Below are 27,150 nucleotides of genomic sequence, written 5' to 3'. Positions count from 1 at the left end.
TAGTGTCAACACGCTAAAGCAGTCGTTTGACGACATGAGGCGGCCGGACAATCAATTAGTGCCTGTCCAGGCGACTCAAACACCGTCAGGGGCTGTGAAACGCCCTTTGCCTCAGTCGGTCGACACAGACCCAGACACAGGCGATGACTCCAGTGGTGACGGTGACGAATCAACCGTATTTTCCAGTAGGGCCACACGTTATATGATTTTGGCAATGAAGGAGGCGTTACATTTAGCTGATACTACAGGTACCACTAAACAGGGTATTATGTGGGGTATGAAAAAACTACCTATAGTTTTTCCTGAATCAGAAGAATTAAATGACGTGTGTAATGAAGCGTGGGTTGCCCCTGATAAAAAGCTGATAATTTCAAAGAAATTATTGGCATTATACCCTTTCCCGCCAGAGGTTAGGGAGCGCTGGGAAACACCTCCTAGGGTGGACAAGGCGCTAACACGCTTATCTAAACAAGTGGCGTTACCCTCTCCTGAGACGGCCGCACTTAAAGATCCATCAGATAGGAGGATGGAAAATATCCAAAAAAGTATATACACACATGCAGGTGTTATACTACGACCAGCTGTAGCGACTGCCTGGATGGGCAGTGCTGGGGTAGTTTGGTCAGAGTCCCTGATTGAAAATATTGATACCCTGGACAGGGACAATATTTTACTGTCGTTAGAACAAATAAAGGATGCATTTCTTTATATGCGTGATGCACAGAGGGATATCTGCACACTGGCATCACGGGTAAGTGCTATGTCCATTTCGGCCAGAAGAGCTTTATGGACGCGACAGTGGACAGGCGATGCGGATTCAAAACGGCATATGGAAGTTTTGCCGTATAAAGGGGAGGAGTTATTTGGAGTCGGTCTATCAGATTTGGTGGCCACGGCTACAGCCGGGAAATCCACCTTTCTACCTCAAGTCACTCCCCAACAGAAAAAGGCACCGACTTTTCAACCGCAGCCCTTTCGTTCCTTTAAAAATAAGAGAGCAAAGGGCTATTCATATCTGCCACGAGGCAAAGGTCGAGGGAAGAGACAGCAACACGCAGCTCCTTCCCAGGAACAGAAGCCCTCCCCGGCTTCTACAAAAGCCTCAGCATGACGCTGGGGCTTCTCAAGCGGACTCGGGGACGGTGGGCGGTCGTCTCAAAAATTACAGCGCGCAGTGGGCTCACTCGCAGGTAGATCCCTGGATCCTGCAGATAATATCTCAAGGGTACAGGTTGGAATTAGAGACAGATCCACCTCGCCGTTTCCTGAAGTCTGCTTTACCAACGTCCCCCTCCGAAAGGGAGACGGTTTTGGAAGCCATTCACAAGCTGTACTCTCAGCAGGTGATAGTCAAGGTACCTCTTCTACAACAAGGGAAGGGGTATTATTCCACTCTTTTTGTGGTACCGAAGCCGGATGGCTCGGTAAGGCCTATTCTAAATCTGAAGTCCTTGAACCTGTACATAAAGAAGTTCAAGTTCAAAATGGAGTCACTCAGAGCAGTGATAGCGAACCTGGAAGAGGGGGACTTTATGGTATCCTTGGACATCAAGGATGCGTATCTCCACGTTCCAATTTACCCCTCACACCAGGGGTACCTCAGGTTCGTTGTACAAAACTGTCACTATCAGTTTCAGACGCTGCCGTTCGGATTGTCCACGGCACCTCGGATCTTTACAAAGGTAATGGCCGAGATGATGATTCTTCTTCGAAGAAAAGGCGTATTAATTATCCCATACTTGGACGATCTCCTAATAAGGGCGAGGTCCAGAGAACAGCTAGAGATGGGATTAGCACTGTCTCAAGAAGTGTTAAAACAGCACGGGTGGATTCTGAATATTCCAAAATCCCAGTTAATGCCGACAACTCGTCTGCTGTTCCTAGGGATGATTCTGGACACGGTTCAGAAAAAGGTTTTTCTCCCGGAGGAAAAAGCCAAGGAGTTATCCGAGCTTGTCAGGAACCTCCTAAAACCAGGAAAGGTGTCTGTACATCAATGCACAAGAGTCCTGGGAAAAATGGTGGCTTCTTACGAAGCAATTCCATTCGGCAGATTCCACGCAAGAATTTTCCAAAGGGATCTGTTGGACAAATGGTCAGGGTCGCATCTTCAGATGCACCTACGGATAACCCTGTCTCCAAGGACAAGGGTGTCTCTTCTGTGGTGGTTGCAGAGTCCTCATCTATTGGAGGGCCGCAGATTCGGCATACAGGATTGGATCCTGGTGACCACGGACGCCAGCCTGAGAGGCTGGGGAGCCGTCACACAAGGAAGAAACTTCCAGGGAGTGTGGACGAGCCTGGAAACGTCTCTTCACATAAACATTCTGGAACTAAGAGCAATCTACAATGCTCTAAGCCAGGCAGAACCTCTGCTTCAGGGAAAGCCGGTGTTGATCCAGTCGGACAACATCACGGCAGTCGCCCATGTGAACAGACAGGGCGGCACAAGAAGCAGGAGTGCAATGGCAGAAGCTGCAAGGATTCTTCGCTGGGCAGAGAATCATGTGATAGCACTGTCAGCAGTGTTCATCCCGGGAGTGGACAACTGGGAAGCAGACTTCCTCAGCAGACACGATCTTCACCCGGGAGAGTGGGGACTTCATCCAGAAGTTTTCCACATGCTGGTAACCCGTTGGGAAAGACCAATGGTGGACATGATGGCGTCTCGCCTCAACAAAAAACTGGACAGGTATTGCGCCAGGTCAAGAGATCCGCAGGCAATAGCTGTGGACGCGCTGGTAACGCCTTGGGTGTACCAGTCGGTATATGTGTTTCCTCCTCTGCCTCTCATACCAAAAGTATTGAGAATTATACGGCAAAGAGGCGTAAGAACGATACTAGTGGTTCCGGATTGGCCAAGAAGGACTTGGTACCCGGAACTTCAAGAGATGATCACGGAAGATCCGTGGCCTCTACCTCTAAGGAGGGACTTGCTTCAGCAGGGTCCCTGTCTGTTTCAAGACTTACCGCGGCTGCGTTTGACGGCATGGCGGTTGAACGCCGGATCCTAATGGAAAAAGGCATGCCGGAAGAAGTCATTCCTACTTTGATTAAAGCAAGGAAAGAAGTAACCGTGCAACATTATCACCGAATTTGGCGAAAATATGTTGCGTGGTGCGAAGATCGGAGTGCTCCGACGGAGGAATTTCAACTGGGTCGATTCCTACATTTCCTGCAATCAGGATTGTCTATGGGTCTCAAATTGGGATCTATTAAGGTTCAAATTTCGGCCCTGTCGATTTTCTTTCAAAAAGAATTGGCTTCAGTCCCTGAAGTCCAGACCTTTGTTAAGGGAGTGCTGCATATACAGCCCCCTGTGGTGCCTCCAGTGGCACCGTGGGATCTCAATGTAGTTTTGGATTTTCTAAAATCTCATTGGTTTGAACCACTAAATAAGGTGGATTTGAAATATCTCACTTGGAAAGTGACCATGCTTCTAGCCCTGGCTTCTGCCAGGAGAGTGTCAGAATTGGCAGCTTTATCTTACAAAAGCCCATATCTGATTTTCCATTCGGACAGGGCAGAACTGCGGACTCGTCCGCATTTTCTCCCTAAGGTGGTGTCAGCATTTCATCTGAACCAGCCTATTGTAGTGCCTGCGGCTACAAGTGACTTGGAGGACTCCAAGTTACTGGACGTTGTCAGAGCATTAAAAATATATATTGCAAGAACAGCTGGAGTCAGAAAATCTGACTCGTTGTTTATATTGTATGCACCCAACAAGATGGGTGCTCCTGCGTCTAAGCAGACGATTGCTCGTTGGATCTGTAGCACAATCCAACTTGCACATTCTGTGGCAGGCCTGCCACAGCCTAAATCTGTAAAGGCCCACTCCACAAGGAAGGTGGGCTCATCTTGGGCGGCTGCCCGAGGGGTCTCGGCATTACAACTTTGCCGAGCAGCTACGTGGTCAGGGGAGAACACGTTTGTAAAATTTTACAAATTTGATACTCTGGCTAAGGAGGACCTGGAGTTCTCTCATTCGGTGCTGCAGAGTCATCCGCACTCTCCCGCCCGTTTGGGAGCTTTGGTATAATCCCCATGGTCCTTTCAGGAACCCCAGCATCCACTAGGACGATAGAGAAAATAAGATTTTACTTACCGATAAATCTATTTCTCGGAGTCCGTAGTGGATGCTGGGCGCCCATCCCAAGTGCGGATTATCTGCATAAATTGTACATAGTTATTGTTAACTAATTCGGGTTATTGTTGAAGGAAGCCATCTTTCAGAGGCTCCGCTGTTATCATACTGTTAACTGGGTTTAGATCACAAGTTGTACGGTGTGATTGGTGTGGCTGGTATGAGTCTTACCCGGGATTCAAAATCCTCCCTTATTGTGTACGCTCGTCCGGGCACAGTACCTAACTGGAGTCTGGAGGAGGGTCATAGGGGGAGGAGCCAGTGCACACCACCTGATCGGAAAAAGCTTTACTTTTTGTGCCCTGTCTCCTGCGGAGCCGCTATTCCCCATGGTCCTTTCAGGAACCCCAGCATCCACTACGGACTCCGAGAAATAGATTTATCGGTAAGTAAAATCTTATTATTGTGGTGCCTGCGGCTACTAGGGACTTGGAGGACTCCAAGTTGCTAGACGTTGTCAGAGCCCTGGAAATATAGGTTTCCAGGACGGCTGGAGTCAGAAAATCTGACTCGTTGTTTATTCTGTATGCACCCAACAAGCTGGGTGCTCCTGCTTCTAAGCAGACTATTGCTCGTTGGATTTGTAGTACAATTCAGCTTGCACATTCTGTGGCAGGCCTGCCACAGCCAAAATCTGTAAAAGCCCATTCCACAAGGAAGGTGGGCTCATCTTGGGCGGCTGCCCGAGGGGTCTCGGCTTTACAACTTTGCCGAGCAGCTACTTGGTCAGGAGCAAATACGTTTGTAAAATTCTACAAATTTGATACCCTGGCTGAGGAGGACCTGGAGTTCTCTCATTTGGTGCTGCAGAGTCATCCGCACTCTCCCGCCCGTTTGGGAGCTTTGGTATAATCCCCATGGTCCTTACGGAGTCCCCAGCATCCACTTAGGACGTTAGAGAAAATAAGAATTTACTTACCGATAATTCTATTTCTCGTAGTCCGTAGTGGATGCTGGGCGCCCATCCCAAGTGCGGATTGTCTGCAATACTGGTACATAGTTATTGTTACCAAAAAAATCGGGTTATTGCTGTAGTGAGCCATCTTTTCTAGAGGCTCCTCTGTTATCATGCTGTTAACTGGGTTTAGATCACAAGTTATATGGTGTGATTGGTGTGGCTGGTATGAGTCTTACCCGGGATTCAAAATCCTTCCTTATTGTGTACGCTCGTCCGGGCACAGTATCCTAACTGAGGCTTGGAGGAGGGTCATAGGGGGAGGAGCCAGTGCACACCAGGTAGTTCTAAAGCTTTACTTTTGTGCCCAGTCTCCTGCGGAGCCGCTATTCCCCATGGTCCTTACGGAGTCCCCAGCATCCACTACGGACTACGAGAAATAGAATTATCGGTAAGTAAATTCTTATTATTATTTGCATACTATAAAAGTATACAGAGCAGCTGATTGGTTGCCATGGGCAACCTCTCCACTGGCTCACTTCTCCACTTTTATCACTGCTTAGTACATGTCCCCCTATGTCTTCTTCTATGTAGCCAGCAGCCAGAAAATTGTGCAGTGCAGCCCTGGATCTGCAAATGCGCAGTGCAGGTTCTGCACGGGCAAAGATCTGAAACCATCGGAGATGTATGTAAACATTGCATTTACGTACATCTCTGAATCGGGATCCGGTCTGAAGATCGACAGTGTCTAAGTCGACAATGTTTAGGTCGACCACTATAGGTCGACAGTCACTAGGTCAACATGGATGGAAGGTCGACAGGGTTTCTAGGTCGACATGTGCTAGGTCGACAGGTCTAAAGGTCGACATGAGTTTTTCACTTTTTTTTTTGGATTTTTTCATACTTAACGATCCACGTGGACTACGATTGGAACGGTAAAGTGTGCCGAGCGAAGCGAAGGCACCATGCGAGGGGACGCGGTGCACTAATTTGGGATCCCGGTCACTTTACGAAGAAAACTACACAAAAAAACCTCATGTCGACCTTTAGACCTGTCGACCTAGCACATGTCGACCTAGAAACCCTGTTGACCTTCCATCCATGTCGACCTAGTGACTGTCGACCTATAGTGGTCGACCTAAACATTGTCGACCTAGACACTGTCGATAAAACGAACCATACCCCTCTGAATCAGGCCCACAATCATTCTTATATCTAGTTGGTTTGCAGTTGCCCAACCCTGTATCGTTCACCCAGAATCTCAATGTACTGTGTATATAGGCAGCCGGTAAAGTCTGAGATGTTTTACTTTCCCGTGAGTGAAAATTAATAATGAAACCAGAACAGGTGCTCAGTTACACCTACCATCATGGACCAACAAGTGAGGACGCAATCTCCGTTCCTGCATTAAATTTCTTGCAGCAGGGCCCGGAGCAGTGACTTCATCTTCAGATATTTTGAACCCAAATTTCTGGAGTTTACGGACGAATTGACTCCGTGTGGCCTGTGACTCATTGGTGCAGAACCGCAACTTCAACCCAGCTTGCCGGATCCTAACATACAAGAGAGCAGACATCGAGAATCAATATAAGTCACACAGTATATATTTCACCATGTGATGTCAAACTGTAAGGTCATTACAGCCAGCTGTCACCACATAGGACAGATTTCTAAGCACCCAAACAAAGAGTACTGAGAAATGCTTGCAGAGTACATAAAGGAAGATTAGTTTTCTAAAGAGTGATAGCTTTCTATTTTAGGGGGAGATGTACTAAGCTTTGGAGAGTGATACAGTGGGGAGAGATACAGTACCAGCCAATCAGCTTCTAACTGCCATGTTACAGGCTGTGTAACATGGCCCATGGCAACCAATCAGCTGCTACGTATAATTTTATAGAATGCATTTTATAAAGGTCACCTCAACACTGATTGGTTGCCATGGGCTCACTTCTCCACACTTATCACTGCTTCATGAATAGACCCGATAGGGGGAGATGTACAAAGCAGTGCTAAAAGTGGAGAAATGAGCCAGTGGAGAATTTGCCCATGGCAACCAATCAGCTGCTCTGTATACTTTTATAGTATGCAAATTATAAATGTTACATCAATGCTGATTGGTTGCCGTGGGCAAATTCTCCACTGGCTCACTTCTCCACTTTTATCACTGCTTAGTACATCTCCCTCTTAGTCTACTAGGCCCCCTCCCAATTGGTGCAGAGTTATTAAGAAAGATATACACAGGCTACAGAACCAGTGAAATTATTATAATTTGGTATTACCTGATTTCTCTGTAAATAATTAGTCCCAAGTTATTTTTACCATTATATTTCTCTATATTGGAATATATTGTCATTAACTAGGAATAACACAAATACCACCAAGACACTTGCTGGAGACTCTGGATAAAATCCAGAAAGAAGTTTTGTAGCGGGGATCGGTGAGAAGGGTCATCAGTAAGATAAAGTCTGCACTGCAAGAGAACGCGACTCAAGAATGGAAGATCACAGTGCGTTACCTTGCGACGCCTCCGGCCTCAATAGTCTGAGGTTAAACACAGCTCTGTGGCTGGTCCCCGGCCGGATGATAATTATACATAGCACTTAATGTGTAATTGCCCTTCATAACATGAGGTTTTCTCTTTTAAATGAGGCCATTTGGATAAAGAGATAACGAGATCCCAACGTGCGCCGCTAATATGGCAGTGAAGCGTGGCGCACTCAGAGGGTAATGATGCAGGTGAGCTGAGCAGATGAGGGACCAATTATTCCTAATAAATGACTATGTGACCTTCTCAGAACAGTGAGCAGCGGGTGTGATAGGGAGTAGCAACATCTGTTCTTTCATGTAACACTCCCAATCGCTGCCCTCCCATACTGGTTACATATCGATAGAAGCATATTGTACGCTGGGCACAGCTACTGTACAGTGCCAGCATTACCACGTCCTTGTACAGCACGTTTAGTGACATCATTACCATTACATTGGGCTGGATTCCAATTTTTCCTTCCCTCTCCTGGCCGCGATTGCGTCCGCCGACAGTATTCTAATGTTACTGCCGCTGGCCGCGACAAGTTCATTTCAGCTCGCTACCCCCGGAGGTGATATGTGCGTAAATAGACCCGTTTGGGCGCCCATACGGGTCTTTTCACAATCGCGCCCATTAGTTTAGTCAGGTTTAGGTCCTTTACGCGCCTAAACCCGACTGTACTGGGCACAATCAGCGCGATAACGGAGGCCATTTAAATATGGCTTCCCCCATCTCCCGTTACTTTAGACGGGAGATAGGGAGCACGTGAAGATTTGATTTCTCCCCATTATGTGCAATATACTGTCAGTCCTCATCAGGACCACCTCTACACAATGCATTCTGAGCACCCTGCTGCTGTACTATCATAGGGGGCTATTTATCAAAGGGAGAAGATCAATAAATGCAGCAAAAGAGGCAGTTTTCACAGGATTTGGCAATTCTCCCTAGTAATCAATGTCCGCAGGATGCGATGACCATTGCTGGGTATTATCAGCAGTGGATATCACAAGGGTATGCAGCTGAGTTGCCGGCAGTTGGGTTTCCGGCGGTCAGGATACCGACGCCATGATTCCGACCGCTGACAATGCCGACAGCCGGAATCCCGGCTAACAGGTGCTATTCCCACTCGTGGGTGTCCACGGCACTCGTAGAGTGGGAATAGAACCTGCAGAGCCTGCAAGGGGACTCTCTGCACTCGCCCTGCTGCTGGCATCCTGCTCGTTGGTATATGATACTGATCCCATCAGAAGGGCTGTGGACCTACAGCTTCCCAATGGCTACTTATAGCGTATTTATCATGGATAAATGTGGTAACTGTACTACCGACTGTCCTACTATACTATCGCTACCTCAGGACTCAGGATGGTGATAGCAAATGCGATGCAAAGAGAATATTATGCAAATATATATATACACACACATACGTACACAGTGTATATGCATGGGGTATAAGGCGGCACTCAGTTCAGAAATTCACAGTGCGGTGCAGGGTCCAAACAAACCCAGAAATTCACTCAGCTCATTGAAGACATAGACACAGGACCAGCACGCACAGTTCAGCAGCCTCAGGAGATTTTATTCAAACATGTCACAAGTTATATATCAGTTGCCTATCAGTCCATCTCAACGGGATACGGTCATTAGGTCGACAGTCATGAGGTCGACATGGTCATTAGGTCAACAGGTCAAAAGGTCGACATGAGTTTTTCAAATTTTTTGGATTTTTTCATACTTAACGATCCACGTGGACTACGATTGGAACGGTAACCTCTGCCGAGCGAAGCGAGCCATGCGATGGGACACAACGGTGTACTAATTGGGGTTCCCCGTCTCTTTACGTAGAAAACAACGCCCAAAAAAGTTTTTTTAAAAAAACATGTCGACATTTTGACCTGTCGACCTAGTACATGGCCATTTCGACCTATTGTCCCTGTCGACCTTCCATGGTCGACCTAATGACTGTTGACCTAAGTTGTGTCTACCCAACGACCCATACCCATTTCAACTGCTATCAGTTTTCTTCAGAGGCAATTTTTTTCCGAACAAATCTGCACCTGGACGCCCGAGACTGCATTATATATTGTGGAGTTTACCTGCACCTGGACGCCCAAGACTGGGTTATACGTTGTGAGGTTTATCTGCAACTGGAAACCCGAGACTAGGTTATACATTGTGAGGTTTATCTGCAACTGGAAGCCCGAGACTAGGTTATACAGTACATTGTGAGGCAATTGTATAAATCAAATCCACAATGTATAAAGTTTCCAAAACTGGCGCACAAGAAGTTGTATGAAAAATGCTGCTGCAGCCGGCGGCGAATATGTGTGTTTTTCCCCTAGGAACAGGAAGCGGTCTGTACAGTGTAGCGTAATAATTGCCTTGTGACCAAGTGAAGCCATAGCCATTGCATTCACCCTAATGGCAGGCTTCAGGGCTGTCTTAACAGCAGTGTAGGCCCCTGGACACAGCAATGCACTGGGGCCCCTACCCATCCTCCAGTGATAGGGGCAGGGGGTGCTATCAGTGGCAGCTTTGATGTCCCGCGGGCGGTAGGGATGTTCTATCTTCCGCTCAGCATGTAGGTCCTGGAGCAGTAATTTCTGCTAATTACTCCTTTACTGCACAGATGGGGCTAAACTGTAGAATAGAGCATTAGCTGAATGAAGGGCCATGACTCCAGGGTGGTAGGAGGTGTTTAATACACAGGGGAGGGTGTATAGTGGAGTGGGCTTAATATTTATCATTTTCCGGTGGGAGGGCAGCTTGCTTGACTACAGATATCTTAAGTTCCTGAAAATATATTTATTAGCTTTGAATGGGATAAAAACCTAGAGAGTCCCACCTTTCAGGAGGTACTGGGAACACCTTTCAGGAGGTACTGGGGACACCTTTCATGAGGTACTGGGGACATCTGTCAGGAGGTACTGGGTACACCTTTCATGAGGTACTGGGGACACCTTTCATGAGGTACTGGGGACACCTTTCATGAGGTACTGGGGACACCTTTCAGGAGGTACTGGGGACACCTTTCAGGAGGATTTGGGGACTTGGGGATCAGAGTTCAGGCGCCAGAGCAATTCATCAACGGATATCTAAAACGGCATATTAGGCGTGTGGAGCTGGAGCAGGGACCAGCTACTGGAAGGCTGATATCTCTGGTTCTGGGCATAGTAGAGACAAGCTGCCAGTGCCCACCAAAAGAGGAGAATCTCAGCTTGAGGATTATACCCGCAAAAAACTGTAACTCAGACAGAACCAGAGATATCTGGCTGGGAAGAGCAATTAACAGGCTTGGATGGGGACCACTGCTTTCAAGTCGGATATCTCCGGTTCCCCGGGCCGATTTTAAAAAATCTGGTACCCCTGGAAAGAGGGGACCCTCAGCTATCAGCCTAGGGCCCTTATACTTCTGGGGCCCTTGGGCAAGAGCCCATTGAGCCCATACGAAAAGACGGCCCTGGCAGGCTTACCATAATATTCCTTTAAACCAGGACACTCATGAATCACACAGGTTCTGGGGCTGATTAACACCATGTTAAATGCAGGCTTGAAGGCAGCCAGCCACAGAACCTGTGTAATTCATTAAAGTCTTGGTTTAAAGGGACAGTATGGTAAGGCCACCTAATGATCATATTTCTTGCATTCGGTAAGTCAGGGAAGTAACTAGCCATTTTTAGGCCCCATAGCAACATATGATGAGAAACATGGGTCAGACAAGGAAGACAGAATCCCTCCCCCCCCCCCCCCCCCCTCCCTCCACACACACACACTGCTCTGGGCCCCATAGCTGCTGCACTCGCTGCACCTAATGACCAAAATGAACCCCGGCAGGATTATTCATAAACATGAAAAATAATGTAAATAACATGCAATCCAATAACTGAACTAAAATAGCAAAACCAAAATAATGCTCCTTTTACACAGGAACGCGCAAAATCCCGGGATTCCAGGCGGTGTAAAAGGGTCCTTCTCCGGAGGCGTGGCCACGGCGGTGAGGGAGTAAGCAGCGGATCCCGGGAGCTCCCCGATTTTATATCTCCTGCACCCATCCTGTGTCCCTCCGGAGCGTCTACCCCCCGGTGCTGGTCCCCCCTCACCTCCGAGCAGCGGCGGGCACCTTTGTCCGGGGTCTCTGGGTGCTGTCTGACCGCGGCGGACGACTTCCGGCATTGAGGCCTGTGACTCCTCCGGACCCCCCGGCCTCGAGTTTGGCGCTCTCAGCCGCGCGGCTCCAGGACCCTCTTGACGGACGGACGAACGGGCGGGCGGCGCTGGCTGACGCTGGGCACACTGCAGGGGACACTGAAAGCCCTCCTGCCCTCCTGTACCTGGCTGATGAGGACCTGAGACTCCTGGCTGCACAATAAGGCACAGGTACTCCAGTGAAGGGGTGAAGAGATTAAAAGCCCGGTGGCCATTTTGGGTGCAGTTCAATAGACAGTCTTAATACACAGACATCCCTGCCTACCCTGCAAGGACTGCATGCACACTGCAACTCAATGCACTCTTATGTTACACTAATAATCCAGAGTGTGACACACACCAATACTCTGCTTCTACCTGGAATTTGCTGCAGGACATTCTCCCCTCAATAACATCAATATCATATACTATTTTTTATTTTTACACAAAGCCTGTGCTCTTATCCATTGATATTTGGAACCAAAGATCCTTCCCGGCTTCAAAAGCATACAGCCTGCTGTCTTCTAACTATACTTTATACTACAACTCTGCTCGGAGGAGTGGGTGACCGACATCTGTCAATATGGTTGGGGGAGGCCGGAGTGCGGCCGCGGCCAAACTAGAAAGATTTACTAGGCAACCCAACCCCAGGGGGTCATCGGCTCCACCTCAGGGTGCCTCTCCAATACACTCAAGCTCCCCTCCAGCGTCTATCACCAACTCCCCAATTACAGCGGAGGCGCCGTCTATCCAGCAGGTGTTGGAAGCTATAGCAGGCAGTGAGCAGCGTCTCTCCGATAAGATGGAAAAGGTGCAGTGCGACCTCTCCTTACTACGACAAGATGTTCAACGTATACGTGAGAGAGTGGGTGAGGCGGAGACGCGTGTTTCCAACTTGGAGGATGTGTGTGGCCCCCTTAAGCAATCCGTGTCCGCAGTGACCCAGCAGGTCTCATCTCTCCAAACCAAGCTCCTAGACATGGAGGGTCGACTGCGCAGAAACAATGTCCGATTTGTAGGTCTGCCTGAGAGAGAGGAGGGCTCGCAGCCGGAGGACTTCCTCGAATCCTGGCTCAAAGAGATATATGGGGCTGAGTCCTTTACGGCACAATTCACGGTGGAGCGAGCGCACAGGATACCATCTCGGCCACTACCTCCTGGTGCCCCTCCTCGCACCTTCATCGCCAAATTCCTGCACTATAAGGATCGTGACTCGGTCCTCCGCCTTGGCCGTACAAAGGGCCCATTGGTCCGCAACGGAGTCAGAGTGTCGGCCTTCCCGGACTTTGCCGCGGACGTTCAAAAGGACAGGGCCCAGTTTATGCCTATCAAGCGACGCCTGCGGGACCTCAACCTCTCATATTCCATGCTGTTTCCCTCTCGGCTCCGAGTGGTGGCGGATGGGGAGTCCAAGTTTTTTAATTCTCCTAGAGAGGCGGCCCAGTGGCTGGACGGATATGCGCCGGGTGCTCGTCAGCTAGCTCCGGACTGATTCCCTGCGCTGAAGATGCCGGGATCTTGACCACCGGAGGAGACGACCACAATTCGGGGAGCCCCCCACCTTTTGCATTGGTGGCTCAAGACTTTTCCAAGTTCAGGTGCTACTGGTTTAGAGGGTTTAGGTTAAGTTGAGAATCTGGGCCTTCTTAGCATTTGGTAGTTGGATTTGGCGTTTTGGGATATAAGTATGCCGGAGTTCGGGGTGGTGTACGGGGAGGGGAGGGATGGTTGGGAAGCTGCTAGTTGCGGCTCTTCTTGTTGTTTTTGGTTTCTTTTCTTTAGTTTATTATTTTTCATATCTATGTTTTTTCTGAAACTGGGATGTTTGATATACCAGATATTGTGGCTTATAACGCAGAGCTCCTATGAGATATATGTCGCTATGGCTAATGGTGCTGATATTTGGATATATATTGTGCGATGTCTATCCGTGTGGTACATAGTGTATACCTGGGGTCATGAGTAACTTGAGATTCCTGGCATGGAATGTCCGGGGACTAAATAACAAAATCAAACGTTCTTTGGTTCTAAATATGATTAAGAAATATGACCCGGACATTGCATGCCTTAGCGAGACCCACTTGCAGGGAAATAGGTTGTTATCTCTAAGACGGGCCTGGGTGGGATGGGCTTACCATGCCTCTCATTCCTCCTTCTCCAGGGGTGTGTCTGTTCTGATTAAAAAAACGGTGCAATTTGAGTTAATATCGGTCAAAACTGACACGTATGGCAGATTTGTGTTTCTGGAATGCAAACTAAGTTCCCAGCCATATTACATTTTAGCAGTGTATGTCCCCCCTCCTTTTTCATACGCTGTACTGCAGCAAGCTGCATCTTTTATAGCTTCCTCCCCTACCACTCCGGTGATATGTTTGGGCGACTTTAATAATAAGAATTTACTTACCGATAATTCTATTTCTCGTAGTCCGTAGTGGATGCTGGGGACTCCGTCAGGACCATGGGGAATAGCGGGCTCCGCAGGAGACAGGGCACATCTAAAAAAGCTTTTAGGTCACATGGTGTGTACTGGCTCCTCCCCCTATGACCCTCCTCCAAGCCTCAGTTAGGTACTGTGCCCGGACGAGCGTACACAATAAGGAAGGATCTTGAATCCCGGGTAAGACTCATACCAGCCACACCAATCACACCGTACAACTTGTGATCTGAACCCAGTTAACAGTATGATAACAAAACGAAGTAGCCTCTGAAAAGATGGCTCACAACAATAGTAATAACCCGATTTTTGTAACAATAACTATGTACAAGCATTGCAGACAATCCGCACTTGGGATGGGCACCCAGCATCCACTACGGACTACGAGAAATAGAATTATCGGTAAGTAAATTCTTATTTTCTCTAACGTCCTAGTGGATGCTGGGGACTCCGTCAGGACCATGGGGATTATACCAAAGCTCCCAAACGGGCGGGAGAGTGCGGATGACTCTGCAGCACCGAATGAGAGAACTCCAGGTCCTCCTTAGCCAGAGTATCAAATTTGTAAAATTTTACAAACGTGTTCTCCCCTGACCACGTAGCTGCTCGGCAAAGTTGTAATGCCGAGACTCCTCGGGCAGCCGCCCAGGATGAGCCCACCTTCCTTGTGGAATGGGCATCTACATATTTCGGCTGTGGCAGGCCTGCCACAGAATGTGCAAGCTGAATTGTACTACAAATCCAGCGTGCAATAGACTGCTTAGAAGCAGGAGCACCCAGCTTGTTGGGTGCATACAATATAAACAGCAAGTCAGACTTTCTGACTCCAGCCGTCCTAACTATATATATATATATATATATATATATATATATATATATTTTTAGGGCCCTGACAACGTCTAGTAACTTGGAGTCCTCCAAGTCCCTAGTAGCCGCAGGCACCACAACAGGTTGTTTCAGGTGAAAACGCTGACACCCCTTTAGGAAGAAACTGGAGACGAGTCCCAGTTCTGCCCTGTTCAAATGGAAAATTTTAATATGGGCTTTTGTAAGACAAAGCCGCCCATTCTGACAATCGCCTGGCCGAGGCCAGGGCTAACACATGGTCACTTCCCATGTGAGATATTGGTCAACAGCATGGTCACTTTCCATGTGAGATATTTCAAATCCACAGATTTGAGCTGTTCAAACCAATATGATTTTAAGAAATCCCAACACTATGTTGAAACCTCACGGTGCCCCTAGAGGCACAAAAAAGCTGTATATGCAATACACCCTTTACAATCTGGACTTCAGGAACTGAAGTCAATTCTTTCTGGAAGAAAATCTACAGGGCCGAAATTTAAATGTTAATGAACCCCAATTTGAGGCCCAAAACACTCCTGTTTTCAGGAAGTGTAGAAATCGACCTAGTTGAATTTCCGTCGTGGAGCCTTCCTGGCCTCACCCACGCAACATATTTTCACCACATGTGGTGATGACGTTGTGCGGTCACCTCCTTCCTGGCTTTGACCAGGGTAGGTATGACCTCTTATGGAATGCCTTTTCCCTTCAGGATCCGGCATTCAACCGCCATGCCGTCAAACGCAGCCGCGGTAAGTCTTGGAATAGACATGGTACTTGCTGAAGCAAGTCCCTTCTTAGCTCCCCAGGCCCTTAGTCCTCTGTGAGCATTTCTTGAAGTTCCGGGTACCAAGTCCCTCTTGGCCAATCCGGAGCCACTAGTATAGTTCATACTCCTCTATGTCTTATAATTCTCAATACCTTGGTTATGAGAAACAGAGGAGGGAACACATACACTGACTGGTACACCCACGGTGTTACCAGAACATCCACAGCTATCGCCTGAAGGTCTCATGACCTGGCGGAATACCTGTCCCGTTTTTTGTTCGGGCGGGACGCCATCATGTCCACCTTTGGTCTTTGCCAACGGTCCACAATCATGTTGAAAAACTTCCCTATGAAGTTTCCACTCTCCCGGGTGGAGGTCATGCCTGCTGAGGAAGTCTGCTTCCCAGTCGTCCACTCCCGGAAAGAACACTGCTGACAGTGCTATCACATGATTTTCCGCCTAGCGAAAAATCCTTGCAGTTTTGTCACTGCCCTCCTGCTTCTTGTGCCGCCCTTTCTGTTTACGTGGGCGACTGCCGTGATGTTATCCCACTGGATCAATACCGGCTGACCTTGAAGCAGAGGTCTAGCTAAGTTTAGAACATTATAAATTTGCTCTAAGCTTATTTATGCGGAGAGAATTCTCCAGACTTAATCACACTTCCCTGGAAATTTTTTTTTTTTTTTTTTCCCTGTGTGACTGTTCCCCAGCCTCTCAGGCTGGCCTCCGTGGTGACCGGCATCCAATCCTGAATGCCGAATTTGCGGCCCTCTAGAAGATGAGCACTCTGTAATCACCACAGGAGAGACACCCTTGTCCTTGGATATAGGGTTATCCGCTGATGCATCTGAGGATGCGATCCGGACCATTTGTCCAGCAGATCCCACTGAAGAGTTCTTGCGGGAAATCTGCCGAATGGAATTGCTTCGTAATAAGCCACCATTTTTACCAGGACTCTTGTGCAATGATGCACTGACACTTTTCCTGGTTTTAGGAGGATCCCGATTAGCTCGGATAACTCCCTGGCTTTCTCCACTGGGAGAAACACGTTTTTCTGGACTGTGTCCAGAATCATCCCTAGGAACAGTAGACGTGTCGTCGGAAAAAGCTGCGATTTTGGAATATTTAGAATCCCCTCGTGCTGTCGTAGAACTACTTAAGATAGTGCTACTCCGACCTCCAACTGTTCTCTGGACCTTGCCCTTATCAGGAAAGCGTCCATGTTTCTTTTAAGAAAAATCATCATTCCGGTCATTACCTTGGTAAAGACCCGGGGCGCCGTGGACAATCCAAACGGCCGCGTCTGAACTGATAGTGACAGTTCTGTACCAGGAACCTGAAGTACCCTTGGTGAGAAGGGCAAATTTGGACCTGTAGGTAAGCGTCCCTGATATCCAGTGACACCATATCGTCCCCTACTTCCTGGTTCGCTATCACTGCTCCGAGTGACTCCATCTTGATTTGAACGCTTGTATGTAAGTGTTCAAATATTTCAGATCTCACCGAGCCGGTTGGCTTCAGTACCACAATATAGTGTGGAATACTACCCCCTTCCTTGTTGTAAGAAGGGTACTTTGATTATCACCTGCTGGGAATACAGCCTGTGAATTGTGTGAGGGGGAGACGTCTCGAATTTCCAATGTACACCTGGGATATTACATGTAGGATCCCGGAGTTCCCTTGCGAGTGTTGCTGAAACTCTTGAGATGACCCCCTACCGCACCTGAGTCCGCTTGTACGGCCCCAGCGTTATGCTGCGGACTTGGCAGAAGCCGTGAGGAGCTTCTGTTCCTGGGAATGAGCTGCTTGCTGCAGTCTTCTTCCCTTTCCTCTACCCCTGGGCAGATATGACTGGCCTTTGCCCGCCTGCCCGTATGAGGACGAAAGGACTGAGACTGAAAGACTGTGTCCTTTTCTGCCAATATGTGACTCGGGGTAACAAAAGGTGGATTTTTCAGCTGTTGCCATGGCCACCAGGTCCAATGGACCGCCCCTTATACGGCAATACTTCCATATGCCGTCTGGAATCTGCCTCACCTGACCACTGTCGTGTCTTCGTCTGGCAGATATGTACATCACATTTACTCTTGATGCCAGAATGCAAATATGCCTCTGCGCATCACGCATATATAGAAATGCATCCTTAAAATGCTCTATAGACAATAAAATCCTGTCCCTGTCAAGGGTATCAAAATTTTCAGTCAGGAAATCCGACCAAGCCCCCTCAGCGCTGCACATCCAGGCTGAGGCGATTGCTGGTCGTAGTATAACACCAGTATGTGTGTATATACTGTTATGATATTTTCCAGCTTCCTATCAGCTGGCTCCTTGAGGGCGGCCGTATCTGGAAACGGTAACGCCATGTTTTTTATAAGCGTGTGAGCGCCTTATCCACCCTAAGGTGTGTTTTCCAACTCGCCCTTACTTCTGGCGGGAAAAGGGTATACCGCCCATAACTTTCTATCGGAGGAACCCCACGTATCATCACACACTTCATTTAATTTATCTGATTCAGGCAAAACTACAAGTAGTTTATTCCCACCCTACAAAATACCCTTATTTGTGGTACTTGTGGTATCAGAAATATGTAACACCTCCTTCATTGCCCTTAACATGTAACTTGTGGCCCTAAAGGAAAAATACGTTTGTTTCTTCACCGTCGACACTGGGGTCAGTGTCCGTGTCAGTGTCTGTCGACCGACTGAGGTAAATGGGCGTTTTTACAAGCCCCTGACGGTGTCTGAGACGCCTGGACCGATACTAATTTGTCCGCCGGCTGTCTCATGTCGTCAACCGGCTTGCAGCGTGTTGACATTATCACGTAATTCCCTAAATAAGCCATCCATTCCGGTGTCGACTCCCTAGAGAGTGACATCACCATTACAGGCAATTTTCTCCGTCTCCTCACCAACATTTTCCTCATACATGTCGACACACACGTACCGACCTACTGCACACACACAGGGAATGCTCTGATAGAGGACAGGACCCACTAGCCCTTTGGGGAGACAGAGGGAGAGTTTGCCAGCACACACCAAAAGCGCCATAATGTATATAACAACCCTAGAAGGTGTTGTTTCTATATATATATGCGCTCTTAATATATAATTATATCGCCAATTTATGCCCCCCTTCTCTTTAACCCTGTTTCTGTAGTGCAGGGGAGAGTGGGAGCCTTCCTCACCAGCGGAGCTGGTCAGGAAAATGGCGCTGAGTGCTGAGGAGAATAAGCTCCGCCCCTTTCTCGGCGGGTTTTTCTCCCGGTTATTAGGAAAACTGGCCTGGGTTAAATACATACATATAGCCTTAATGGCTATATGTGATGTATTTATTTGCCTCTAAGGTAATCTATATTGCTGCCCAGGGCGCCCCCAGCAGCGCCCTGCACCCTCCGTGACCGAGATCAGTGAGCCGTGTAGCAACAATGGCGCACAGCTGCAGTGCTGTGCGCTACCTTCATGAAGACTGAGGAGTCTTCTGCCGCCTGTTTCCGGACCTCCGTTCTGCCGTTCTTCAGCGTCTGTAAGGGGGATCGGCGGCGCGGCTCCGGGACGAACCCCAGGCTGACCTGTGTTCCGACTCCCTCTGGAGCTCAGTGTCCAGTAGCCTAAGACTTCAATCCTCCTGCACGCAGGTGAGTTGCAAGTCTCTCCCCTAAGTCCCTCGTTGCAGTGATCCTGTCGCCAGCAGGAATCACTGATTAGAAACCTAAAAAAAACTTTTCTAAACAGCTCTTTAAGAGAGCCACCTAGATTGCACCCTCTCGGACGGGCACAAAAACCTAACTGAGGCTTGGAGGAGGGTCATAGGGGGAGGAGCCAGTACACACCATGTGACCTAAAAGCTTTTTTAGATGTGCCCTGTCTCCTGCGGAGCCCGCTATTCCCCATGGTCCTGACGGAGTCCCCAGCATCCACTAGGACGTTAGAGAAAATATATTAGATGTCTCTGTGGACCGATGGCGGTCTCCGAATGATGTGATGGTGGGTAGTGGTTATACCAAATTTGCTGATTTTTTGAATAATCTACAATGGGTTGATGTGTGGAGGCTTCGCCACCCTGCAGTCCGTCAGTTCTCCTGTTTCTCCGGCACACATGGCTCCTTTTCTAGAATAGACCTGGTACTGGTGTCCCCCGCCCTTATCCCTGCGATCACTGACGTCCGTTATGAGGCCCGAGGGATCTCTGACCATTCCCCCTTGTTGATGACTCTAGCTGTGAAGGGTCAGAGGGGACACTCTTATTGGAAGCTGCACCCATCTTGGCTGACTCAGCTGGGTGACTGTGGTGACCTGGAGACTCAGTGGGAGGGTTACTTTAGTGACAACACAGGATCTGCCCCGGGGACTATGGTATGGGATTCATTCAAGGCTTTTCTGAGGGGCTCTTATATAGGACGCATAGCAGCTCACAAAGTGTCCTCTAGAGAAAGGGAGAAGGCCCTGGAGAGTGACGCCAGAGATTTAGAGTCTCAATATTTGCTAGATGGTACCCCCACGACGAAAACACGTTGGCTGGTGGCCCAGTCGGCGTGGCTTGCCCACCTGTCCGATAAAAACTCACGGTCCCTCCTCTTTAGGGCCACTAATATTTATATGCAGGCTGATAGGACGGGTGGCCTCCTGGCCCGGCTGATACATCAGGATCGCCCTGGGACTGTAATTACACAAATGTCCGATGGGGATGGGTCCTTTGTTGACACCACGCCGGACATTGCGCAGCTATTCTGATCCTACTACACCAAAGTTTACAGTTCACAATTGACGTTCTCCACTATGGATCTCTCCTACTATTTGGCGGGTATCTCGCTACCCGTGCTCCCCCCCGAGGCCCGTGAGGCACTGGAAGCACCCTTGACGCTCGCGGAGGTGACTGCGGCTATTGGTATGTCTCCCAGTGGCAAGGCCCCGGGGTGTGACGGAATTCCCTCAGAAGTATACAAAACTCACGTTGATTTTTTCGGGCCCAGGCTCCATGCCTTATTCCTAGATATATTTACCAATAACGAACTTCCCCCCTCTATGTCAGAGGCAATTATAATAGTGATCCCAAAGCCCGGTAAAGACCCTAGGTCTCCGGATTCCTATAGACCGATATCCCTAATCCCCACCGACGCCAAGATCCTGGCAAAGATATTGGCAGTACGACTTAATACAGTGATCACCTCCCTCGTTCATCCAGATCAGACTGGCTTCATGCCTGGGAAGTCCACATCTATCAACCTACGTAGACTGTATACCATTTTACAACTCCCACGTGACTTCCCTTCTGACTCGGCTGTGGTCTCGCTGGACGCGGCCAAGGCCTTTGACAGTATTGAATGGGCTTATTTATGGGAGGTGATGTCTTGTATGGGCTTTGGGCCCAACTATATCAGATGGACTAAATTACTGTACCAGCATCCGAGTGCCAGGATCTTGGTGAATGGTTATGTATCCCCCTCCTTTCAATTGTCCCGGGGTACCAGACAGGGCTGTCCCCTATCCCCCGCACTGTTTGCCTTGGCCATCGAGCCCTTGGCCTGTTTGATACGATCACACCCAGATATTGTGGGAATTTGCACGGGCTCACGTGAGGATAGGATAGCACTTTATGCCGACGACATGTTATTATTTTTGCAAGACTACGCCAGGTCAATGCCCGTTCTGCTGCGTGTGATTGAGGACTTTGGTGCTCACTCGGGTCTTTTGATCAACTGGTCTAAATCATATATTATGCCAGTCATAGGCCCCCCTCCTACTGTTCCAAAAATTTCCCTACCATTATGTTGGACAACACAATTTAAATACCTTGGAATCCAAATAACTAATGACCCTTCTGATTTCATCCCTCTGAATCTGGGCCCGACCATGCAGCAGATCGTGTGCAAATCCAAAACCTGGTGTAGGCTTCCATTGACGGTGTCTGGCAGGGTTAATCTCATTAAAATGATCATACTGCCCAAACTCCTATACATTATACTTCAATCCCCCGTATATATCTATCCAACATTCTTTAGGAAACTAAATAGTGTTCTATCCTCACTTGTTTGGGCTAACAAACGACCTAGGATACAATTAAATACTCTCACTAGGCTGCGCTCTGATGGCGGCCTAGCCTTGCCTAATTTCCAGATGTATTACTACGCTGCTCAGATGACTCATATTAGTGTATGGGTGCGGGATTCTGGCGATGATACCTTGCAGTGTGAGTTTATCCGCTGCTATTTTCCTCACCTCTCTCCTATACAGCTGCTGCTGAGTGGGAGCGGGGCCCGGTTTCTTCCCCCTATTATTTTTCAGGCCTTAAAAATATGGCGGGCCCTGAGAGACCTCTTAGGGTACGTCGACCTGGACCCAGACACCCCCCTTTGGTACTCTGACTGGCTTCCTGAGTTGCATGCGCTTGAGGGACGGGAGGTGTGGGCCCCTAGATCGGTGGTCTCTATTTCCCAACTCTACCTAAATGACTCACTCAAATCCTTTCAGCAACTGAAAGATGAGTTTGGCTTACCTAACTCATATTTTTTCAGATACCTTCAACTTCGACATGCCCTCCAGTCCCAGTTTGCGGATTCCCTCCTGCGAATCCTCCCATTTCCCATCAAGACCTTTGTAACTACATTGGGTCGAACTAAGATGGTTTCCCTTGCGTATGGATATCTTCTCACCAAAATCCATGCGGACCCTCTGACACGTCTCCGTGGAAAATGGGAGGAGGATGTAGGTCTCATGGGTGAGGAGGACTGGGCTCTTGCTCTGGAATACCCCGCTACAGTCACCAAGTCCCTCAGATACCAACAAATCCAATTCTTCATTCTACATAGAACATATATGACTCCAGCTAGACTGGCCTCTTTTGGGACTGGCAGATCTGGTCTCTGCCCTAAGTGCGAGGCGGATATGGGAACATTTTGGCATATGGTATGGGATTGCCCAAGACTACGGGTGTTCTGGTCGGGGGTTAGATCGGTGCTGGAGAGTACGGGAGTGACTGGCGGACTGCTTACCCCACAATTCTGTATTTTGGGGATAGGAGGCTCTACTTCTGAGACTGGCCCGGTCGATCTATATGCTCGCAATGTATGTGCCTTGGCTAAGGTTTGCATTGCGAGACTCTGGATGGCCCCTAGCGGCCCTTTAATCTCTGCGCTCAAGACCTTGGTTAACGACACAATACTCAAGGAAAGATATATTTATATGAAACAGAACGCATCGGCCAAGTTTGAAAGAATTTGGTCTCGTTGGCTGGAGTCTCCCCATTCCCACCTGGTCCCTCAATCATAGTGGATACTGAAGAGCTATTGTGCCACTGATCTAATTTATAATGATGTATGTTTAGAAGGCACGACAGCTCAGCTCTGCGGGCCTGCCTTAATACATATGCGACTGATAAGGTCCTAGTTCAGATGACTACTTCTTACTATGTTCTTCCTATGTTTCTTATTTATTTCTTTTTATTTTCTTTTTATGTACCCTTTTGTGGGTTAGTTTAAGGGTAAAAAATAAAAAAACGGACATGTAGATTTATATACTGACTGCAGATGTTGCAGGCTCAGACGGGCTGACAAAATCTATGTAAACGAAGATGTGATTAATGTGATGATGTGAAATGCCGTTGATATGCAATGTCTGTAACTCAATCTACATATTATTGAATAAAAATTACTTTATTTAAAAAAAAAGGGTCCTTCTCCAAAGCCCAGGGTCCATTTTTTTCAGGAATACAACATGGCTTGCGTGCAGGGTTAGACATGGGTAAGATCCAGGGTAGTAGGCGGTGTAAATGGGTAAGCCGGGTCATCTGACCATTTACAGAATGGCAAACCTCCCGAACCGCAGTGTCTGGGAGGCGGTTGGAAGACTGGGGTACACGGCACACGCTGTCTATGCAGAAAGCGGTCCCATGCAGCACCGGAGTCTGGGGACACAGTGCATACTGTCTATGCATGCCGCAGTGCTGTATCGGGTGCCCGGCAGCGCCGGAGGCTGAGGGCAGCCCAACAGCTTCCAGATTGCTGGGCTTGCACCCAGCGTGACACAAGGGAGTCCCGATCTGCCAGGTTTCCCGATGCTTGGAGATGACGTCATCCCTAAGCGCTGGCACCATAGACACTGCACCCGCGGTTGGTTCTATATTGGAGTGGGAGAAGGGACCTTCTGACGTATCTAGGGGAGGAGACACGTCACCAGGGGGAGGAGCTGCGGCCGAACAAGTTACCCGAAAAGTACCCTCGCGGGCTCGCTTCGCTCGCCACCTAATTACTTAAGGTAATAGTTGGTGGTGTGGATACTAGACCAACTGTGCCGCTGGCGTAGCTCCTCCCCCTTGTGTCGTCGCTCCTCCCCCTGACGGAAAAGGTCCCTTAGGCCACTTGGATCTAGCCTCTACCCTGCACCCGCGAGCAGGGTAAACGGTGCCGATCTGGGACATTCCTGGATCGGCACTGCAGTGTAAAAGGGGGGGGGGGGGGGTCCCGGGTCTGACCCGGGTTGGTACAGTGTTCCAAATCCAGGGTCAAACCCGGGAATTTGGTGTAAAAACAGTATAACAAAGCATCATCCTTGAACATGTGTCTGGTACTATGTTATGTATTATTTTGGATCTCAACAATTGGTTCGTCAGTTTGCAGCAAAATTTCAATATCCAACTAGTCACTAAGGGGCCTGTCTATCAAAAAGTTATATTGCACAGCTCAGCACCCCGGTACTACTGAGCGATGCTCAGCACCCCGATAACACTGATCGATGCTCAGCTCCCCGGTAACACTGAGCGATGCTCAGCTCCCCGGTAATACTGATCGATGCTCAGCTCCCCGGTAACACTGATCGATGCTCAGCTCCCCGGTAACACTAAGCGATGCTCAGCTCCCCGGTAACACTGAGCGATGCTCAGCTCCCCGGTAACACTGAGCGATGCTCAGCTCCCTGGTAATACTGAGCGATGCTCAGCTCCCCGATAATACTGAGCAATGCTCAGCTCCCCGGTAATACTGAGCGATGCTCAGCTCCCCGGTAATACTGATGTTCAGCTCCCTGGTAATACTGAGCGATGCTCAGCTCCCCGGTAATACTGAGCGATGCTCAGCTCCCCGGTAATACTGAGGGATGCTCAGCTCCCCAGTAATACTGATGTTCAGCTCCCCGGTAATACTGAGTGATGCTCAGCTCCCCGGTAATACTGAGCGATGCTCAGCTCCCCAGTAATACTGATGCTCAGCGTAATACTGATGCTCAGCTCCCCAGTAATACTGATGCTCAGCTCCCCGGTAATACTGAGCGATGCTCAGCTCCCCAGTAATACTGAGCGATGCTCAGCTCCCCAGTAATACTGATGGTCAGCTCCCTGGTAATACTGAGCGATGCTCAGCTCCCCGGTAATACAGAGCGATGCTCAGCTCCCCAGTAATACTGAGCGACGCTCAGCTCCCCGGTAATACTGATCGATACTCAGCTCCCCGGTAATACTGAGCGATGCTCAGCTCCCCGGTAATACTGATGTTCAGCTCCCCGGTAATACTGAGCGATGCTCAGTTTCCCGATAATACTGAGGGATGCTTAGCTCCCTGGTAATACTGATGTTCGGCTCCCCGGTAATACTGAGTGATGCTCAGCTCCCCGGTAATACTGAGCGATGCTCAGCTCCCCAGTAATACTGATGCTCAGCTCCCCGGTAATACTGAGCGATGCTCAGCTCTCCGGTAATACTGAGCGATGCTCAGCTCCCCGGTAATACTGAGCGATGCTCAGCTCCCCGGTAATACTGAGCGATGCTCAGCTCCCCGGTAATACTGAGCGATGCTCAGCTCCCTGGTAATACCGAGCGATGCTCAGCTCCCCAGTAATACCGAGCGATGCTCAGCTCCCCAGTAATACTGATGCTCAGCTCCCCGGTAATACTGAGCGATGCTCAGCTCCCCGGTAATACTGAGCGATGCTCAGCTCCCCGGTAATACTGAGCGATGCTCAGCTACCTGGTAATACTGAGCGATGCTCAGCTCCCTGGTAATACTGAGCGATGCTCAGCTCCCCAGTAATACCGAGCGATGCTCAGCTCCCCAGTAATACTGATGCTCAGCTCCCTGGTAATACTGAGCGATGCTCAGCTCCCCAGTAATACTGATGCTCAGCTCCCCGGTAATACTGAGCGATGCTCAGCTCCCCGGTAATACTGAGCGATGCTCGGCTCCCCGGTAATACTGAGCGATGCTCGGCTCCCCGGTAATACTGAGCGATGCTCGGCTCCCCGGTAACACTGAGCGACGCTCGGCTCCCCGGTAATACTGATCGATACTCAGCTCCCCGGTAATACTGAGCGATGCTCAGCTCCCCGGTAATACTGAGCGATGCTCAACTCCCTGGTAATACTGAGCGACGCTCAGCTCCCCGGTAATACTGAGCGATGCTCAGCTCCCCGGTAATACTGAGCGATGCTCAGCTCCCCAGTAATACTGATGCTCAGCTCCCCGGTAATACTGAGCGATGCTCAGCTCCCCGGTAATACTGAGCGATGCTCAGCTCCCCGGTAATACTGAGCGATGCTCAACTCCCCAGTAATACTGATGCTCAGCTCCCTGGTAATACTGAGCGATGCTCAGCTCCCCAGTAATACCGAGCGATGCTCAGCTCCTCAGTAATACTGATGCTCAGCTCCCTGGTAATACTGAGCGATGCTCAGCTCCCCGGTAATACAGAGCGATGCTCAGCTCCCCAGTAATACTGATGCTCAGCTCCCTGGTATTACTGAGCGATGCTCAGCTCCCCAGTAATACCGAGCGATGCTCAGCTCCTCAGTAATACTGATGCTCAGCTCCCTGGTAATACTGAGCGATGCTCAGCTCCCCGGTAATACAGAGCGATGCTCAGCTCCCCGGTAATACTGAGCGATGCTCAGCTCCCCGGTAATACTGAGCGATGCTCAGCTCCCCGGTAATACTGAGCGATGCTCAGCTCCCCAGTAATACAGAGCGATGCTCAGCTCCCCGGTAATACTGAGCGATGCTAAGCTCCCCAGTACTACTGATGCTCAGCTCCCCGGTATTACTGAGCGATGCTCAGCTCCCCAGTAATACCGAGCGATGCTCAGCTCCCCAGTAATACTGATGCTCAGCTCCCCGGTAATACTGAGCGATGCTCGGCTCCCCGCTAATACTGAGCGATGCTCGGCTCCCCGGTAATACTGAGCGATGCTCGGCTCCCCGGTAATACTGAGCGACGCTTGGCTCCCCGGTAATACTGAGCGACGCTCAGCTCCCCGGTAATACTGATCAATACTCAGCTCCCCGGTAATACTGAGCGATGCTCAGCTCCCTGGTAATACTGAGCGATGCTCAGCTCCCTGGTAATACTGAGTGATGCTCAGCTCCCCGGTAATACTG

General features: G+C 49.2%; 1 protein-coding gene across 1 annotated transcript in view; it reads right to left on the bottom strand.

The window, feature by feature from the left end:
* Positions 1-27,150, bottom strand: part of LHPP (phospholysine phosphohistidine inorganic pyrophosphate phosphatase) — a 117,198-nt gene that overhangs the window by 12,251 nt on the left and 77,797 nt on the right. The window contains exon 2 of the mRNA XM_063962147.1: positions 6,405-6,592. Coding sequence (XP_063818217.1) covers positions 6,405-6,592 — 188 coding nt within the window. The remainder of the gene's footprint in view (positions 1-6,404; positions 6,593-27,150) is intronic.

Source organism: Pseudophryne corroboree, chromosome 3, assembly GCF_028390025.1.
Source record: "Pseudophryne corroboree isolate aPseCor3 chromosome 3, aPseCor3.hap2, whole genome shotgun sequence".
NCBI classification, from domain to species: Eukaryota; Metazoa; Chordata; class Amphibia; order Anura; family Myobatrachidae; genus Pseudophryne; species Pseudophryne corroboree.
This window is presented reverse-complemented; position numbering and strand designations above follow the sequence as displayed.